This window comes from Oncorhynchus keta, chromosome 12, assembly GCF_023373465.1.
Source record: "Oncorhynchus keta strain PuntledgeMale-10-30-2019 chromosome 12, Oket_V2, whole genome shotgun sequence".
Lineage (NCBI taxonomy): Eukaryota > Metazoa > Chordata > Actinopteri > Salmoniformes > Salmonidae > Oncorhynchus > Oncorhynchus keta.
Genome location: NC_068432.1, coordinates 24012120 through 24032269, shown reverse-complemented (window position 1 = coordinate 24032269; position 20150 = coordinate 24012120). Strand labels below are relative to the sequence as shown.

General features: G+C 40.5%; 1 protein-coding gene across 2 annotated transcripts in view; it reads right to left on the bottom strand.

Annotated features, from left to right (window-relative positions):
- The window catches only part of LOC118371989 (LHFPL tetraspan subfamily member 7 protein-like), a 250013-nt gene that overhangs the window by 161188 nt on the left and 68675 nt on the right, over window positions 1-20150 (bottom strand). For both annotated transcript variants that reach the window (XM_052457884.1, XM_052457885.1), the window contains exon 2: window positions 397-535. In XM_052457884.1, the coding sequence (XP_052313844.1) occupies window positions 397-535 (139 nt within the window). The remainder of the gene's footprint in view (window positions 1-396; window positions 536-20150) is intronic.

The window sequence follows — 20150 nt, the reverse complement described above, 5'->3', positions numbered from 1 at the left end:
TCTACGCCTGCATTGCTTGCTGTTTGGGGTTTTAGGCTGGGTTTCTGTACAGCACTTTGAGATATCAGCTGATGTAAGAAGGGCTATATAAATACATTTGATTTTGATTTGATTTGATAGCTGGCTAGCATCTAAAAATGTTTTGCTAACATGAGCTAATTGAGTGACTGCCAGTGACTTTACGTTACAAGTGGAAAACTGCTGATGCACAACCAAATTTCAGAAACGACTTTACTAATTCTAAGTTGAGATATATATATATATATATTTGTAACCTTCTTTCGGGCCAAACCAAACAGCGTCGCGGCCCCTGTTTGGTCAGCCCTGGTCTAGGTAATAGAAAGTCTGTGTGTTGTTGTTGACAGGTGTGTGTGTATGTGTCTGTTCTGTACTCACCCGCAGCCATCTGCATGTATCCAGCCAGTGTACAGATCCTCCTCTCACAGCCTCCGCTGGGCAGGAAGATGGTGATGATGGCCAACAGAGAGCTGACTGCCAGGAGAGAACATCCTCCAGAACACAGCACTGCACTCGTCTGAAACACACACACAAACACCAGAGAAAGGGGTAAGTTCAAGAATTGATCACTCGTTAAACATAAATACATGTTTGAATATCAGCTTGCAATTCAGCAACCAGTACATATCAAGGAAGCAACTGACAGGTTGAACCATACTAAATATAATGTGTGATAGTTTGAAAGCTAGAAACAGCGTTTAACATGTTACTCTCACTCACAGACCCACACAAACACACACATTGGTTAAAAATCTTCTGTTTCCTGAGACAGTGCTTCAAATCAGAACAACAAAGGATTGACCCTGACTGTCCTCATTCATTACACTATGTTTAATCACACACTGGTTACACAGACAGAGAGAGAGAGAGGCTGAGGAGAACACCGGGCAAGCACAACACACAACCCACGCTAACAGACAACTGTTCACACACAATCCACTAACACGAACACACACAAACTGTGGGCTAGGTGAGGTCCTGGAATGTAGATGCTATGCACCCAATGCATTCTAGGTAGGGAAAGGAAGGAGCTGTGTGTCAGGTGAGTGGGGATTCCAGGAGAATTCCCCCAGACAGACACCCTCCTTCCTCATCCTGATTCCTGCGGTTTGATCTGCCTGACAGTCTTTTCATTCATTAGCCTATCACCCCGTCTCACACTGGCTTTGATAAATCAAATCAAATTTTATTTGTCACATACACATGGTTAGCAGATGTTAATGCAAGTGTAGTGAAATGCTTGTGCGTCTAGTTCCGAAAATGCAGTAATATCCAACGAGTAATTTAACCTAATAATTTCACATAAATTACCTTATACACACAAGTGTGAAGGAATGAATAAGAATATGTACATTAAAAAAATATATGATGGCCGAACAGCATAGGCAAGATGCAGTGGATGGTATAGAGTACAGTATATACATATGAGATGAGTAATATAGGGTATGTAAACATATAAAAGTGGCATTGTTTAAAGTGGCTCGTGATACATTACATCAAGATGGCAAGATGCAGTAGATGGTATAGAGTACAGTATATACATATGAGATGAGTAATGTAGGGTATGTAAACATTATATATATTATATTATGTATTACATTACATCAATTTTTATTTTATTAAGGTGGCTGGAGTTGAGTCAGTATGTTGGCAGCAGCCACTTTGATAAAGCTGCTGCGCATCCTACCTTCCTACCACCTGGACACACACACACACACACACACACACACACACACACACACACACACACACACACACACACACACACACACACACACACACACACACACACACACACACACACACACAAAGTGGAGTTGTTGGAACAAGTCCTGTGAGTGATTAGCATTCAAGCCGCGGCGATCACAGAAAACTGTATAACATGCATGAGGGAATGACACCACTAATACAAGTGTCCTTAGTCGCGTACTTGATGTGTTTCACCGTTCTGACTGACACGGAGGGAGAAAAAAGACAGCAAGAATCGCCATGCCTGGCAGAAGACTTAATTAAATTGTTCTTGCAAGTTTGGGGCAGAGAAAATGAGGACGGTCACCTTCATTTTTTTATGAAGGTAAGAAAAAAAAGAGAGCGATAGATGAAAAAGCAACCCCCGCTATTCTGAAGCCCATACAGATAACATATTTGACTAAAACATAATAATTTCACACCTTGCTTATATTTGTATATGATCACGTGTCTCTCTATCATGCGTGGGAATACCTCATATATATATATATATACACACAGTGCATTCGTAAAGTATTCAGACCCCTTGACAATTTCCACATTTTGTTACGTTACAACATTATTCTAAAATCGATTAAAGCTAATTTTTTTCATCATCAATCTACACACAATACCCAATAATGGCAAAAGGAGTTTTTGAAAATTGTTGCAAATTTTATACAAATAAAAAACTGAAATATCACATTACATAAGTATTCAGACCCTTGTCTGTCGACCCTGCATTAACGACCAAAATGGGTTGGAGAAAATTGTGCTAAATAAAAATATATACCAGTTTCATTTCAGGACCAAAAAATTGACAGCTGTGCCATATAGATTGCAAAATAGTTGGGAAGAGATTTTTGATGTACTGATTCAATGGCACATGGTTTATGAATTGACACACAAAACGACACCGGATGCTGTGAAGTGACCATTTTTTTTGGTACTGTCCATATGTTGCTGGTTTTTGGTCACAGGTCCAGGAATGGCTGAAGTATTGCAACATTTACCTGGAGCTAACGCTGCAAATAGCAATACGAACAATCACAGCACAGTTGAAAAATATATGGTAAATAGAAATCCACTACGGTCGGTGTTAAGAGATAGATGGGAGGGGTTGAATGGAGCTGAAGGGTGGGACTAATAACAACAAGATAAATGTAAAATATACTGTGTCTGTAAAATGTATAAGGGTTCAGAACTTCTGTGAAATATATGGCAAATATAAATCAAACTGGATGGACATCAGAAATCGTGTAACAGAAATGTGTATTTGTATGTACAGTTGAAGTCAGAAGTTTACATACACCAAAATACATTTAAACTCAGTTTTTCACAATTCCTGAACTTTAGTCCTCGTACACATTCCCTCTCTTAAGTCAGTTGGGATCACCACTTTATTTTAAGAATGTGAAATGTCAGAATAATAATAGAGATAATGATTTATTTCAGCTTTTATTGCTTTCATCACATTCCCAGTGGGTCAGAAGTTTACATACCCTCAATTAGTATTTGGTAGCATTGCCTTTAAATGGTTTAACTTGGGTCAAATGTTTCAGGCAGCCTTCCACAAGCTTCCCACAATAAGTTGGGTGAATTCCTGACAGAGCTGGTGTAACTGAGTCAGGTTTGTAGGCCTCCTTGCTCACACACGCTTTTTCAGTTCTGCCCACAAATTTTATATAGGACTGAGGTCAGGGCTTTGTGATGGTCACTCCAATACCTTGACTTGACTGATTTGACTGACTTGACTGATTTGATTTGACTTTGTTGTCCTTAAGCCATTTTATCAAAACTTTGGAAGTATGCTTGGGGTCATTGTCAATTTGGAAGACCCATTTGCGACCAAGCTTTAACTTCCTGACTGATGTCTTGAGATGTTGCTTCAATATATCCATATACATTTTTTCCCCCTGATGATGCCATTTATTTTGTGAAGTGCACCAGTCCCTCCTGCAGCAAAGCACCCCCCACAACATGCTGCCACCCCCGTGCTTCACGGTTGGGATGGTTTTCTTCGGCTTGCAAGCTTCTCCCTTTCTCCTCCAAACATAACGATGGTCATTATGGCCAAACAGTTCTATTTTTGTTTCATCAGACCAGAGGACATTTCTCCACATTGACCCACTGGAATTATGATACAGTAAAATATAAGTGAAATAATCTGTCTGTGAACAATTGTTGGAAAAATTACTTGTGTCATAAACAAAGTATATGTCCTAATCGACTTGCCAAAACTATAGTTTGTGAACAAGAAATGAATGTAGTGGTTGAAAAATAAGTTTGAATGACTCCAACCTACGTTTATGTAAACTTCCGACTTCAACTGTATATACAGTATATTTATTGTTTCTCAGACAACTTGGGGGGCCAAATAAAACCACCTGCGGGCCAAATTTGCCTGAGCTACTCTACTGTATACTCTCTTCAGAAGAAGGATGGAATAACATAGAACAGAATAACTTGGTAAAGATTCAAGGAGTTCTCTCTATCCATCTCCTCTCGTTGTATAAAAAAAAAAGATTTAGATGCAAGTGGCTGTTCCACTGGATGTCATAAGGTGTATGCACCAATTTGTAAGTCGCTCTGGATAAGAGCGTCTGCTAAATGACTTAAATGTAAATGTAAATGTAATGTATAAAGTATGTGTCAATGCCATCTCTCCCAAACAATGTTATTTACAGTATAAAGATATTTTCATTCAGTGCACACAAAGCACTCACAGTCACAATAGTGAGTGTCCTTCACTAGTGTTTTTGGTGATTGTGGAAAGAAATTCACATGCAAACTTTTTAGAATTGTAACTCATTGTCTTCATGTGTCATTGTGTCATAACAGTTCAAAACAGTTCCAAACAAAAGTGAATGTATGTGTACATTGTCTGCAGCTGAATAGGTCTAAGACAAAGGAGTCCGTTGTAAGAAGGGAAGTGTACATACCCGTAGCACCTTTTTTTCTATCAAGAACCTTAAAAGGTTATTCGGCCATCCCCATAGGAGAACACTTTGAAGACCCCTTTTTGGTTCTAGTTAGAACACTTTTGGTTCCAAGTAGAACCCTTTTGGGTTCCATGTACAACCCTTTCAACAGACAGTTCTACATGGAACGCAAAAGGTTTCTACCTAGAACCAAAAAGTGTTCTACCTGGAACCAAAAATAACCCTTTTGGAACCTTTTTTCTAAGAGTGTAAGAAAAAGAGGGAGGAGATATGTGCTGTTATCAACATCAACAACAAAATCAACATGCCTTTTACTATCGGATCATAAGCAAAGCAATAATCAAAAGTGAACAACAATGATGATGATGATGATGATGATGATGGTCACGATGAAGGTGTTTCTGCTGCATTGCTGATCACATGAGAGGAAGGTATACTGTACAGAGTAGGCTCTGTAGAAAAGCCATTAAATATGATGTTCTTTGTTCTCTTTTCCTCTCTCACTAAAATGATATTCATGTATGCATGGGAATGTCTGGTTCTTTCCCTCATTGCTTGATCTTGACTTGTCTCACAGCCTCCTGGTGTAGCGCCTCGCTGCCTTCCAGCCATGTCTATTTTACATTCAGTGACACATTTAAAGGTACGCTGGGCCTCAATGTTGTAGTAAGATTACAGATACTTTTGAAAAACTAGATGATTACTTCGAGGATTACTTTTAAATTCAGAAAGGATGTTTGCAAAACAAACTATTTGACACTTCTCTGTTTTCTCAATGACACTCAAATTAGCATTGAAAAAAGGCGCAAGTTTAAATATGGTCAGACTCGCTCACGTTGAACAAAAGTCAGAGACCACTATGATGACACACCAAATGTGTTTGATGGATCGCGGGAAAAGAGCAGAAATAGGCTTTTGTAGGCTACAGTCCAAGCTATATCTTCCAATGGTGCGACTGCTGTCGGCATCCAAAGATTATCCAATTTGAATAAACGCGTGTAGGTAAGGATGACAGCAGCGGTGAAGTCTTCGGCGATACGGACATCACTTTTTATTGACATCTACATAGTGCACTGATGTGAATCACATTGCTGCTCTCTCATTTAACTATCTGCTCCTTACGGATTGTGGTTGTTGTGAATGGCTGTTCACAAATCTATATGTGTATTTGAACCCAATAATGGTTGAATTCAAGAAGTTTAAACTGCCTGTCAATCAATTGTTTTTGAAACCTGTGAACATACAGTGAAAAATGCGTTCTTGCAACAGCTGCATAGTTCGGATCCCAGCCTATGGAATAAAATGTAGGTTTTTATTGCTCAATCTAAACTCATGCTGATTAAAAACAATCCATAGGCCTAATGGACACATGCTCAAACTCACACACTTTTGATTTCCCCTTTAAGTCTCTGTAGTTTCTACATCAATTTTATTTATTTATTTGTTTATATATATATATCCATTGATTCTTGAAGAATATAACTTGTAAATGCCTCATGAGCTTAGTTCAACTGTCACACGCCATGATAACCCAAAATATAAGCTTGTTTTTCTCCAATGTTTGTAAACATTGTAAATGTAAACACACACTGTATAGCCTCTTAACATGGTTAAAACAATCATTTTGATATCATGGATGGTCAGTCCTTGCATCCATTGCTCTGTCTATTAATCTGAGAGTGGTTACATTTCTCTAGGCCCATCCCTCAGCTTTTTACCAAAACGCGGGGCTGCCGTTTTGTTATTGTTTCATCTGAGGATGTTCCCTTTAAACAGCTAGATATTATCAAGATATCAAAGTGTCACCAACAAAAAGTTAAACAATAGGCCTATAGCGAATGCAACATATAGCATTCATTTTTCATGCCATTCCATGAACGCATCATTTGCTTTTCAACTCGAATCAATGAGCCCAATCAGTCATCCATGACAACAATATCCTAAACAGAGTAGGGCTGGCTAATAAGTCATTCGTTTTTGGGTTATGCTTAGGTAAAACAAGTTGGCCAGTGTATACTTCCACATCCGTATAACATTTATTGGAATGACTGGAATTCTGATCGACTTTGGTTTTTAATGTAAATATATAATTTCATCGTATATGTAGTAGAAAGTAATGGGTTAGAAGAAGCCTACATAACCAACCCATAAAGTAAAATGTAACATCCATATATGGCCAGATATGTAAACTTTAACATTGATTTATCCTGCAATAGATGTCGTTCAATTGGTAATACATTTTTGTCTTCTTCCAATGCCTCTTTTTATTTTATTTAAGTAGGCAAGTCAGTTAATAACAAATTCTTATTTACAATGACGGCCTACCCTGTCCAAACCCAGACAATGCTGGGCCAATTGTGTGTCGCCCTATGGGACCCAATCGCGGCCGGATATGATACAGCCTGGATTCGAAGCAGGGACTGTAGTGATGCCTCTTGCACTCCGGAGGAAAGTCATCTAAAAGTAACTGAATGTAATCAGATTACGTTACTGAGTTTGGGTAATCCAGAAGTTACGTTACTGATTACAATTTTGGACAGAAAACTAGTAACTGTAACGGATTACATTTAGAAAGTAACCTACCCAACCCTGGTCCCCACAATACATACCTACTTAACAGTAGCAGTCATTTACTGTATGGAACTACAGGTTACTGCGGCTGCATCAGTTTCAATAGGCAACACAATCTCCAAATAATACATAATGTAATATAATGTAAAATCATAATACGTACGACTGCAATAGGAGACATTTAACTGTCTCCAAGTGCAGTTTCGTGTACAAATTAAAGGTTGGTCATATACAAATGAAGCAAGTAACATCCTCTCACTTCACACAGGCAGGATACAGCAATATTTCTCCACTAGCAGAATAACTTCCTTTCATTCAGCTAATTAACTGGAAAGCTGCAATAGATGTATTCACATGACATTTTACACTTGCCATTTAAAACAACTCCAGATAATATTTAATAAAGCCTATCGCATGTGTTGCCCTGTCTCCATCTATAAAACAAAACCTACATTTCAATTAATGAGGACAACATTAATCAAGTCTTTACATTCTGTGTTTGTCAGCGATATTGTGTTTAGCGTCTTCGGCTGTTGATGATACAAATGCGTTATAATGAACTCATTATGATCGCAACGTTTACTTACAGACGAGACAGAAAGAAATGAGAAGCCCTTTTCCACTACGGTGTAGTGTTGTGCTAAGCGATGCTTAGAGCCAGAGTTAATTTAGTAGAAAATTGGGTTCTAACAGCTCTGGCACTTTCAGATATGTTTCTTAAATAGATTGTAAATATATATGAATAACTACGCAGAGCACTGAAACAACACAACAAGCCGGAGATAGAGAAAGTCAATTTGAAGTTACATTGAAGAATGAAATTGTAAAAACAAAAAGTAAATTATGGTGGAGATGATAAGGAGAAGAAATAGACAACGCCCTAAGCTCTGTTAAATGAGGTCATCATTATCACTTTGGCTGTTCAGCATCAAAAGTAGGTCTATAGTAAACACTCGCCCAGGGTGGTCAATCTTGTGGTATAAGACAACGGCAGTGTTAAACCATGCATGCACGCAGACACACTAACACGAAAGCACACGGTCCCACTATAACCTACGGTCAGGGCTGGGGCTCAGTCATAAAGACTATTTGATTGGTTTCCTACTACAATCCAATATCACACACAAGGCCTGTATTGGAGAGCAATAACAGTTACAGCCCTGGTTCAGAAATGCCCTAAATAGACTAAGAGTATGGAGTAATAAAGTAACATTCAGGTGGCGGTTCCATGGGTTACATTTTCCAATTAAATCGAGGAAGTCCAGGATTACACACAAAAGGCCAATAATATTTCATTGTATGCACAATTGGGAGGTTTAGAAAGTGCAGAGTATACAGTAAGCGCAGAGCATACAGTAAGTGCAGCTGCAGCCATAAGAAAGCGTGACCCCCTTCCAATAAGGGTATCACAATACAGTATTTTCATTTGGAGCTTGTGAAAGTACACATGGGCATTTCCATCCAAAAGGATCCATGAGCACCAACATGTGAAGTTCATAAGAGCATATCAAATTGGGTGTTAAATTAAAGTTACGAGTCTATATTTTTAGGAAATGAAGGCATAGATATATATTTTTTAATTACTTTCAATCTTAAAAAGTTTGCATAAGTAACTGTTTTGAATTCTGGATAAACAGATGGAAAATATGTCCTAGGAAACATCTGCCCGAATAGTCGTAAAATGTATCAGAAATACATCAAAACACAATAATGTTGAAGTAAAGACTCCTGCCAACTAATACAAATTCTTATATTTCGTTTTGTAGAAATTGTTAACCTTCTATACGTTTAAGAAATATTGCTTTGTGTCTTGTAATTCCATTACCATTATCTTTGAAGGTGCTACACAGGATTTTTTTTGTAATTTCAGAAATATCCATAATATAATTTGTGCTAATAGTGGAATGATTGTGTTTCACGGTGATATTCCCCTTCTGATTTCTCCCGCCAGAGCGGAATCTGTTGACAAACTGCGAAAGCTGTTCTGACTTTCCACTGTGTTATCTAGTGGAAATCGCTAATTCCCTGGTAACTTTCGGTTATGTCCCACCAGCTTCAAACAGCTGTAAATGCAATATTTTAAATATATATTTCACAGCTTTTTGGATGGGACAATGATTCCATACACTACAGTGTAGAATTTTATCAACCAAGAAATGACAGAACTATTTCCACTAGATAACACAGCCAGAAAAACAGCTATCCCAGTTTGACAACAGATGCCGCTGCGGCGGGAGAAATCAATATGCGAATATCACAGCCAATCACAACACTGGCGGGTAAGTAATACTGTGAAACACTATTGTTCCACTATTAGCGCCAGATACAGTGCACATTCGCAAACATTTCTAAAAACCTGTTTTCACTTTGTCATGGGTTATTGTGTGTGGTTTGATGGGGGCAGAAAAACAATTTAATACATTTTAGAATAAGGCTGTAATGTAACAAAATGTGGAAGGGGTCTGAATGCTTTCCGAATGCACTGTATTATATGGACATTCTGACATTACAATGCAAAAATTCCAAAACTCCTGTGTGTAGCACCTTCAAGATATTTCCAAATGTCTGTCCCCGATGAGGAGGAAGGATAATGAAAGTTAACAAAAGTAACAAGTAATGGTAGACCTACCAATTAGTTATAGGGATTTTACTGAAATCAATTGTATTTATGAATTAAGTCATTAAAACGCGCAAAAAATGGTAATACTGTACTGCACTGTACTGAATTCTGCTCTACCATAAGATGCTGTATTGTACTGTACTGAACTCTACCCTACTCTGCTGTATTGTACTCTACTGAACTCTACCCTACTCTGCTGTATTGTACTCTACTGAACTCTACCCTACTCTGCTGTATTGTACTCTACTGAACTCTACCCTACTCTGCTGTATTGTACTCTACTGAACTCTACCCTACTCTGCTGTATTGTACTCTACTGAACTCTACCCTACTCTGCTGTATTGTACTCTACTGAACTCTACCCTACTCTGCTGTATTGTACTCTACTGAACTCTACCCTACTATGCTGTATTGTACTCTACTGAACTCTACCCTACTCTGCTGTATTGTACTCTACTGAACTCTACCCTACTCTGCTGTATTGTACTCTACTGAACTCTACCCTACTCTGCTGTATTGTACTCTACTGAACTCTACCCTACTATGCTGTATTGTACTCTACTGAACTCTACCCTAACTTGTGAAACACGAGAATAATTAAATTCCTATCCACAATTATGCATTTCTATGTAGTACAGATCAGGGACCCAACCCATGATGTAATTCCGTTACCGGGTGTTAATCCACTTCATTTACAGTAGTTCTATAACTCAATCTTTACAATTTAATTTGGAACAGAGTTTTTTGAAAACATGGTCGCATAAAAACATGAGATTCTACCGTAAAGTTCTTCCGCAAAATGTGTTTTTGTAAATGTTTGTGTACATTGTTACAACTAGTCCTTGAGCATAGAGTTGTATGGTTTGTTAAAATGTTCAATTCAATATTTTAGTTTGGCATACATTTTAAAGTGAAGAAAACTGAGTCAAAGCGTAATCTGTTATCGTGGAATTGCCCACATTCTCAACACTCATCGCTGTTGGAACAGCAGTATAAAGACCAGACCATGACATTTTTTTAACATTTTGTTTATTTAACCTTAATTTAACAAGGCAAGCCAGTTAAGAACAAATTATTATTTACAATGAAGGCCTACCAAAAAGCAAAAGGCCTCCTGCGGGGACTGGGGCCGGGTTTAAAAATTAAAAATAACATTTTGGACAAAACACACATCATGAGAAGAGAGACACCACAACACTACATAAAGAGAGACGTTTCCCATTAGTGCTCTATGCATACCCTTGACACAAACAACCCAGACACTTGACAATCTAAAGCCTTGCATGTATAGAGGACTCTGGGTGAAGTGAATACATGCCCGCTGCAGCCTAACTGATATACATACTGTGCAGATGTGATTAGTTTGCTATATAACTGGACCGATGCGTGGGTGCTGTTTGGGTGCTGTTTTATGTCAACTGTTATTGTTTTGCATACTGAGAGTGATGACAGCGACCCAAAGCACAGCAGCTATGCTCTCTCTCTCTCTCGCTCCATCTTCCTTTTAGCACCGACCCTCCACTTAGCTAGCTCGACCCTGGGCTCATCAGCATTCAGTGATGTAGCAGTGTAGCTAGCGATCATAGTAAGTGTCATCCTTGACATCTCTCCGTGTCGCTCTGAGCCCATTAGCTTAGTCACACACACATCTCTGAAAACATCACTTTACCCTGAGTAACATCACATGCACAAACACACACGCTTCCACAAACATCACTTTACACAGAGAGGCTGAATGAGGCCTGGATATTGCCCTGTAGCTGACACACACACACACACACACACACACACACACACACACACACACACACACACACACACACACAACCAGCTGGGAGGGGTCCCTACTCTCTTCTCTGTTTTAATCAGTTGTTTTTCTTCCCTGGTACTCTATATTGTAACTTCATCATTTTCCGAACAATCCTTTCACTCTGCCAAAACGGTCCCACAAATGCCGCCGTCCCCTAAATGAATGTGTTGAATTATACATCCATCTCCTCATTGATCTTTACTGGGGTACAGTCGCTTAGTAGAGACAGAGGATTGTGTGCAACTGTGTGTGTCGTGTCAGACAATCCGCCCTGAATATCTGACAATGCCCTGCACCAAGCGCCCACGCTGCAAGAATACAAGATAGAGAGGAGATGAGGGATAAGGGGGGGAGGAGATTAATGACCTGACAAGTGGACAGAGTGTCAATTTTATGTTGAGGACAGCCAGGCCCAAGGAAGGCCATGACATTCACAAAGTACTTATGAAGAGGACATTAGAATGTTCTTCAGTTTCCCTTGACACCAGACAGCCAGGCATGGAATCATGGAGGCAAATTCCTAAAATTCACCTCAGAAAATGGGTGTTTGTTTATTTTCCTCATCTAATAATAACTGGAGAAGTCAACATGTTATAACATAGGATGGTTGACGGTTGAGAAATGTAATCCGTCATTAATTTGATATAGCCTCTCCCCTTAGATCCTGTTCTAGAGTAATTACCCTATCCCAAATCATGTTGATGGGGAATGCTTATTGGAATGCTAATCTGTAAATTGGGTTTCCAGGCCTCGTTTAGCAGTAGGGCTTCCTATAGTAGGGTTCCTATAGATCGAGCGGAGTGGAGTTTCCCATATTCTCCCCCAAAAGGGGGAAACTGGCTAAGTCAGAGGGGGTAACACTAAATGGCCTGTCATTGTCATAAGGAATCCATTATATTCGTGCCTCAAATAAAAAAAGTATGAAAAAGCATGGTTTACTGTAGCCAGCAACATACCACCCTGCGTCCCACTGCTGGTGTGCTTCTGAAGCTAAGCAGGGTTGGTCCTGGTCAGTCCTTAGATGGGAGACCAGATGCTGCTGGAAGTGGTTTTGGAGGTTTAGTAGGAGGCACTCTTTGCTCTGGTCTAAAAAACATATCCCCGGGCAGTTGCCCTGTGTAGGGTGCCGACTTTTGGATTGGGACGTTAAACGGGTGTTCTGACTCTCTGTGGTCACTAAAGATCATATGGCACTTATTGTAGGGGTGTTTACCCTGGTGTCCTGGCTCTCTGTGGTCACTAAAGATCATATGGCACTTATTGTAGGGGTGTTAAACCCGGTGTCCTGGCTAAATTCCCAATCTGGCCCTCATACCATCATGGTCACCTAATCATCCCCAGTTTACAATTGGCTCATTCCTCTCCCCTGTAACTATTACCCAGGCTGTTGCTGTTAATGAAAATGTGTTCTCAGTCAACATAGCTGGTATAAAAAGGGTTAAATATATATTTTTAAATGTGGTGACATGTTTAATCAAAAATCACAGCGGTAATCTGAAGTCAGCCTTACAATTTATCCTGGCTAAATGAACTGAGGCAAACTTCCTGCTCTCTCTCTCTCTCTCTCACACACACACACTGTCTCTCTCTTTTGATTTTTTCTCATTGTTTTCCCCCGGTCAGTCCCTCTCCTCAGCAGAGAGTGAGAGCCAGAACCAGGTGGGGGCGTTGGTAGAGTGGGCAAAAAGTCAAGTTCAAAGCACAGAGCAGAGCCACCCCCAGCCCCAGGGACAGTCACAGCCAGAGTGACCAGAGTCAGCAGACCACATGCATGACAGAGCCCATTGTTGTGGGTCCCTGTGAGAGCCTGCTCCGCCTGCCAACAACGTTGTGGGGAGACGGACGTTCTAACATCCCTGCATTCTAACTGCCTGTATTTACCACTGACAAAGATGTGTGTATGTGTGTGTGTGTCTACATGTGTGCATGCATGTGTAACCCCAGTCAGGCATGTGGAGTGGCCTCTCAGAGCCTGCCCATACATGTTGCCCTATCCTTTTCCTAAATCAATAGCTCTACAGGACAGGAGGAGGGCAGAGCCACTGACAGAGGAACAGAGGCCCAATTCAGGACTGTATCCAGAGCTGCATTCCAGAGTTGTAGTCCCAGTTTTCCTGGCCTGGGTCCACTCTGGTCTAACACTCAGGCAGCTGTCTTCCTGTCAGGGCCACATACCACCACCTGCTGCCCCACCTGGACCCCAATGGACGCCACTGTATGTGTGCATTGGAATGGGTGAAGGACAAACATGGCCTCCTTGGTGGGTGGCTCTTGTTGCTCTCGATACGGTCTCTATCCCCTAATGCTGAAGCATGGGTTTGTTCACTTCGCAGCAAATCACAGAACCGATATTCAGTACCTTATCTGAGTCAACAGGCCTTTAGTGTACACAAATATGATTATAAAAAAAATTGAAATACAAGGTCAGGAACTCGACCACCTCAGCAACTGGATAAGATGGCGCTGCAGTGGATAGCAGCCGTTTTTCGGGTCCAATTCTGCTATCTTGTGTATTTTTCCGCTAATCTGAATTGTTATGTACATGTCTCCACCATCATTTCCTATGACAGAAAACAACTTCTGGACATCAGAACAGCGATCACTAACCTAGATTTGGACTAACATTTTTACATCAACGAGTCAGCAGCTCTGGATGTTCTGCTTACTCCGGACCAAGCCCTAATCCCCGGGACTCGAAAGAGGAAGCGGTGGAGAAACCAAGGCAGGCGAGTCAGCACCCTGACGAGACTATGTTAGCGAGTAAATACACTACCGTTGCCCTCTGTTCTATTGGCGAACGTGCATTCACTGGAGAATAAACTGGATGAGCTCCGTTTGAGACTATCCTATCAATGGGACCGGAAAAATTTTAATATATTACGCTTCTCATAGTCGTGGCAGAACAAGGACATTTTTCCATTTTGTTACTTAACAACCTTATTCTACAATAGATTAAATAGTTTTTCCCCTCATCAATCTACCCACGATACCCCATAATGACAAAGCAAAAACAGCTTTTACATTTTTTAATTTAGCAAATTTTTATATTCAGTGGGGCAAAAAAGTATTTAGTCAGCCACCAATTGTGCAAGTTCTCCCAATTAAAAATATGAGGCCTGTAATTTTCATCACAGGTACACTTCAACTATGACAGACAAAATGAGAAAAAAACATCCAGAAAATCACATTGTAGGATTTTTAATGAATTTATTTGCAAATTATGGTGGAAAATAAGTATTTGGTAACCTACAAACAAGCAAGATTTCTGGCTCTCACAGACCTGTAACTTCTTCTTTAAGAGGCTCCTCTGTCCTCCACTCGTTACCTGTATTAATGGCACCAAAGAACTGACACCAGAAACACAATTGTAGACCTGCACCAGGCTGGGAAGACTGAATCTGCAATAGGTAAGCAGCTTGGTTTGAAGAAATCAACTGTGGGAGCAATTATTAGGAAATGGAAGACATACAAGACCACTGATAATCTCCCTCGATCTGGGGCTCCACGCAAGATCTCACCCCGTAGGGTCAAAATGATCACAAGAACGGTGAGCAAAAATCCCAGAACCACACGGGGAGACCTAGTGAATGACCTGCAGAGAGCTGGGACCAAAGTAACAAAGCCTACCATCAGTAACACACTACGCCACCAGGGACTCAAATCCTGCAGTGCCAGACGTGTCCCCCTGCTTAAACCAGTACATGTCAAGGCCAGTCTGAAGTTTGCAAGAGAGCATTTGGATGATCCAGAAGAAGATTGGGAGAATGTCATATGGTCAGATGAAACTGGTAAAAACTCAACTCGTCATGTTTGGAGGACAAAGAATGCTGAGTTGCATCCAAAGAACACCATACCTACTGTGAAGCACGGGGATGGAAACATCATGCTTTGGGGCTGTTTTTCTGCAAAGGGACCAGGACGACTGATCCGTAAAGGAAATAATGAATGGGGCCATGTATCGTGAGATTTTGAGTGAAAACCTCCTTCCATCAGCAAGGGCATTGAAGATGAAACGTGGCTGGGTCTTTCAGCATGACAATGATCCCAAACACACCGCCCGGGCAACAAAGGAGTGGCTTCGTAAGAAGCATTTCAAGGTCCTGGAGTGGCCTAGCCAGTCTCCAGATCTCAACCCCATAGAAAATCTTTGGAGGGAGTTGAAAGTCCGTGTTGCCCAGCAACAGCCCCAAAACATCACTGCTCTAGAGGAGATCTGCATGGAGGAATGGGCCAAAATACCAGCAACAGTGTGTGAAAACCTTGTGAAGACTTACAGAAAACGTTTGACCTCTGTCATTGCCAACAAAGGGTATATAACAAAGTATTGAGAGCAACTTTTGTTATTGACCAAATACTTATTTTCCACCATAATTTGCAAATAAATTCATTAAAAATCCTACAATGTGATTTTCTGGATTTTTCTTCTCATTTTGTCTGTCATAGTTGAAGTGTACCTATGATGAAAATTACAGGCCTCTCATCTTTTTAAGTGAGAGAACTTGCACAATTGGTGGCTGACTAAATACTTTTTTGCCCCACTGTATATAAAAAAATGAAATATCACATTTACATAAGTATTCAGATCCTTTACGCAGTACTTTGTTGAAGCATGTTTGGCAGCAATTACAGCCTCGAATCTTCTTGGGTATGATGCTACAAGCTTGGCACGCCTGTATTTGGGGAGTTTCTCCCATTCTTCCCTGCAGATCCTTGATTTGTTGAATACGTTTTTGGTTACTACATGATTCCATATGTGTCATTTCATAGTTTTGATGTCTTCACTATTATTCTACAATAAATAAATAAAAACCCTGGAATGTGTAGGTGTGTCCAAACTATTGGCTGGTCCTATATATACACACACTACTATTCAAAAGTTTGGGGTCACTTAGAAATTTCCTTGTTTTTGAAAGAAAAGCAAATATATTTGTCCATTATAATAAAATAAAATGTATTAGAAACACAGTGTAGACATTGTTAATGTTGTAAATTACTATTGTAGCTGGAAACTGCAGATGTCTTTAGAGAATATCTACATAGGCCCATTATCAGTAACCATCACTCCTGTGTTCCAGTGGCACATTGTGTTAGCTAATCCAAGTTTATCATTTTAAAAAGGCAATTCGTTACAGTCATTGGCAGCAGAGAACTGGAAGGAAAGGCGGTCAAAGTAAGTGTTGATTTTGGGGATAAACAGTGCAATATACCTGCTGGAGTGCGAGCTACGGGTGGGTGTTGCTATGGTGACCAGTGAGCTGAGATAAGGCGGGTCTTTACCGAGCAAAGACTTATAGATGACCTGGAGCCAGTGGGTTTAGCGACAAATATGAAGCGAGGGCCAGCCAACGAGAGCATACAGGTCCCAGTGGTCTACGGCAAGACCTGAAAACGGTTGTCTCGCAATGATCAACAACCAATTTGACAGAGCTTCAAGAATTTAGAAAAGAATAATGGGCAAATTTTGCACAATCCAGATGTTGTAAGGTCTTAGACTTAACCAGAAAGACTCATAGCTGTACATTGCTGCCAAAGGTTCTTCTACAAAGTATTGACTCAGGGGTGTAAATGCTTATGTAAATGAGCTATTTCTGTATTTCATTTTCAATACATTTGCAATAACGTCATTATTAGGTATTGTGTGTAGATGGTTGAGAAAAAAATGATTTCAATAATTGTTTAATTCAGGCTGTGACGCAACAAAATGTAGAATAAGGGGTATGATACCTCCTGAAGGCACTGTTATGTACATAGCTACCTCTACCCCTGCACATCGACTCAGTACACGTACTCCCTGTATATAGTCATGTTATTTTTACTAATTTTGATTCATTTTTCACTGTGTATTTATTCCTCGTGTCACGATTTATATATATATATTTTTTATCTTCATCTGTAACTCTGCATTGTTGGGAAAATGATCCATAAGTAAAAGCATTTCACAGCTCGTCTACACCTGTTATTTACGAAAGCAGGTGGCAAATGACATCTTATTTGATTTAAATTGGCTGAAGGTGCTGTAAAACTCGGGGCAATGTCTGATCAAGTATTTTTTAGGATGTGGAAATAAAGTATTGGATTCCCCCTGAGAAGTCCTGAAAACATTTCCATAATATCTGTTGATGTGGGTGGATGGCAGAAGCAGCATTGGCAAGAACGGTGTGTTATAAAGCAGCAGCATCCCACAGGACACATGATGTCTTTATGCAGATGCCAGAGCTATAGAAACCTATTGAATGGCTGTTACGTAAGGCTATGGAAAAGATGGCTATGGGCCACATTGTAGAGTTTCATAGAGCTAACTTCAGCTGCTATTTTAGAAACATATTTTTCTTTAAAAAAAATATCAGTCTTATCAGCCTCCTCATAAAAACAGGAAGCATTGCAGCCCCTGCAGTCTTTATTCAATCAATTACTTCACATCACATCACATTTGCACTGCCATTGGAAAATACCATAGAATACACTGAATAAAACAGTAAAGAACCACTAAACTCACAAAAATCTAGTCACATCACCACCTCCAAAGCCCTAATCCTCACACAAAGGCTCAAAGAGAACAGCTATATCACAGGCACTTTAGACTGGTTAACTGACAATGTCACGAAAATGATGTATGTTGTTGTGATTCTGGGTGGCCAGATAGCTTGAGTCCAGGGTGTCTGGGAGGATGTGAGCCATGACCAGCCTTTCAAAGCATTTTACCTTGGTGTTCCCGGGGACAGGGACTATGGTGGTTTGCTTGAAACATGTCGATATTATAAACTGGGTCAGGGAGAGGTTGAAAATGACAGTGAAGACACTTGCCAGCTGGTCAGCGCCTGCTCTGAGTACACGTCCAAAACAGTTCTTTAGCTTAGCATCCGCTTCCTCGGACCACTTCCGTATTGAGTGCATCACTGGTACTTCCTGTTTGTGTTTTTGCTTGTAAGCAGGAATCAGGAGGATAGAGTTATGGTCAGATTTGACCATTTATATTGATTTCTGTCTTGTTCTTGATACTGTCTTGTTTTGAGGTGTTTTGACGGATGTCACGTCTATGCTAATTTGGCAAAGCTGCAGGCTGGTGGAACAGTATAGCTTCTGTCCCTCTCCTCGCCTCGAACCAGGGACCCTCTGCACACATAGACAACAGATACCCTCGAAGCATCGTTACCCATCGCGCCACAAAAGCTGCGGCCCTTGCAGAGCAAGGGGAACAACTACTTCAAGGTCTCAGAGCGAGTGACGTCACCGATTGAAACGCTATTAGCGCGCACCACCGCTAACTAGCTAGCCATTTCACACCGGACACAAGCGACCCAACCAACTGTAACTATGTAGTTACTTCAGAAACAACAAGTTCTCATTGTACAAATGTATTTGTTTTCAATAAACATTGGAGACAAAATATGGTTTACATGTTGTCAATAATCTAAGCCAACTCCACCCTAACCCTCACACAAAGGCTCAGAGAGAACAGCTGTATCATAGGCACCATAGATTGGTTAGCTGACAATGTCACGAAAATCATGGTCACGCTTAATTGGAGCTGAAGTCTGTGTGTTGTTGTGATTCTGGATGGCCAGATAGCTGGCAACAACCACAAGAAACTGCCATGTGAGGAATCCTAGGTGGCTTGTTTCATCTAGATCTTTCTTAAACTCAATCAAACCAAATTGTATTTGTCACGTGCTCAATACTACACGTGCAGACTTTACTGTGAAATGCTTACTTGCGCACACGTCGGTTTGTTGCTAAACAACCAACCCCTCTATACAGTGGTTGTGGCTCTATTGCTGTAAATTCCATAGCTGTGGCTCTGTAGATTGTTTGATGTAGCCTACAGTGTTCTCTCCCTTACCATCACCCTCCCAGCAACTCTGACGCCTGCCTTCTTTAGGAGGAGTGTTACTTCACCCGGGGCTCATACCCTATTAGTAGACGGCCGCCTCATCACGGACAAAATCCCTTCTCCCCTGTATCCCTCAATTAAATGGATGTTAATGTCCCAATGGGAAGCAGACAGTCTCTACTGCAGTGGAAAAAATAACTACACCGTACCTCACTCCCTCCTTCCCTCCCTCATTTCTTCTAACTCTTTTCCTTCCCTCCTACCCATTCCATTGGACTGTGGTAAATAATACATCACAATAGCAGTCATATCCGATCAGGGATCAAATGGATGGTTTGAACTGTATGGAAGCCTTCACAGGGCTGTGTTAATGATGACATCCCAGTCCCAGACCAGCCAGGGAATTGTGTGAGAGTCTCTGAAAAGGCCTATTTTATGTCAGGGCAGTAGGGGCTGTCAAAGAGAGAGAAAAGAGGAAGCACAAGCACAGTTTCTTCCTTTTTCTTTATCAATTTCAATGCAGGACTAATTTAATTGTACCGCAATTGATACACCCTCTCTTCTTTTAATAACAAACACAGCATTTGTTTTCCTTTTTGCTTTGAGGTGTATGCGAAAAAGAAAAATAGA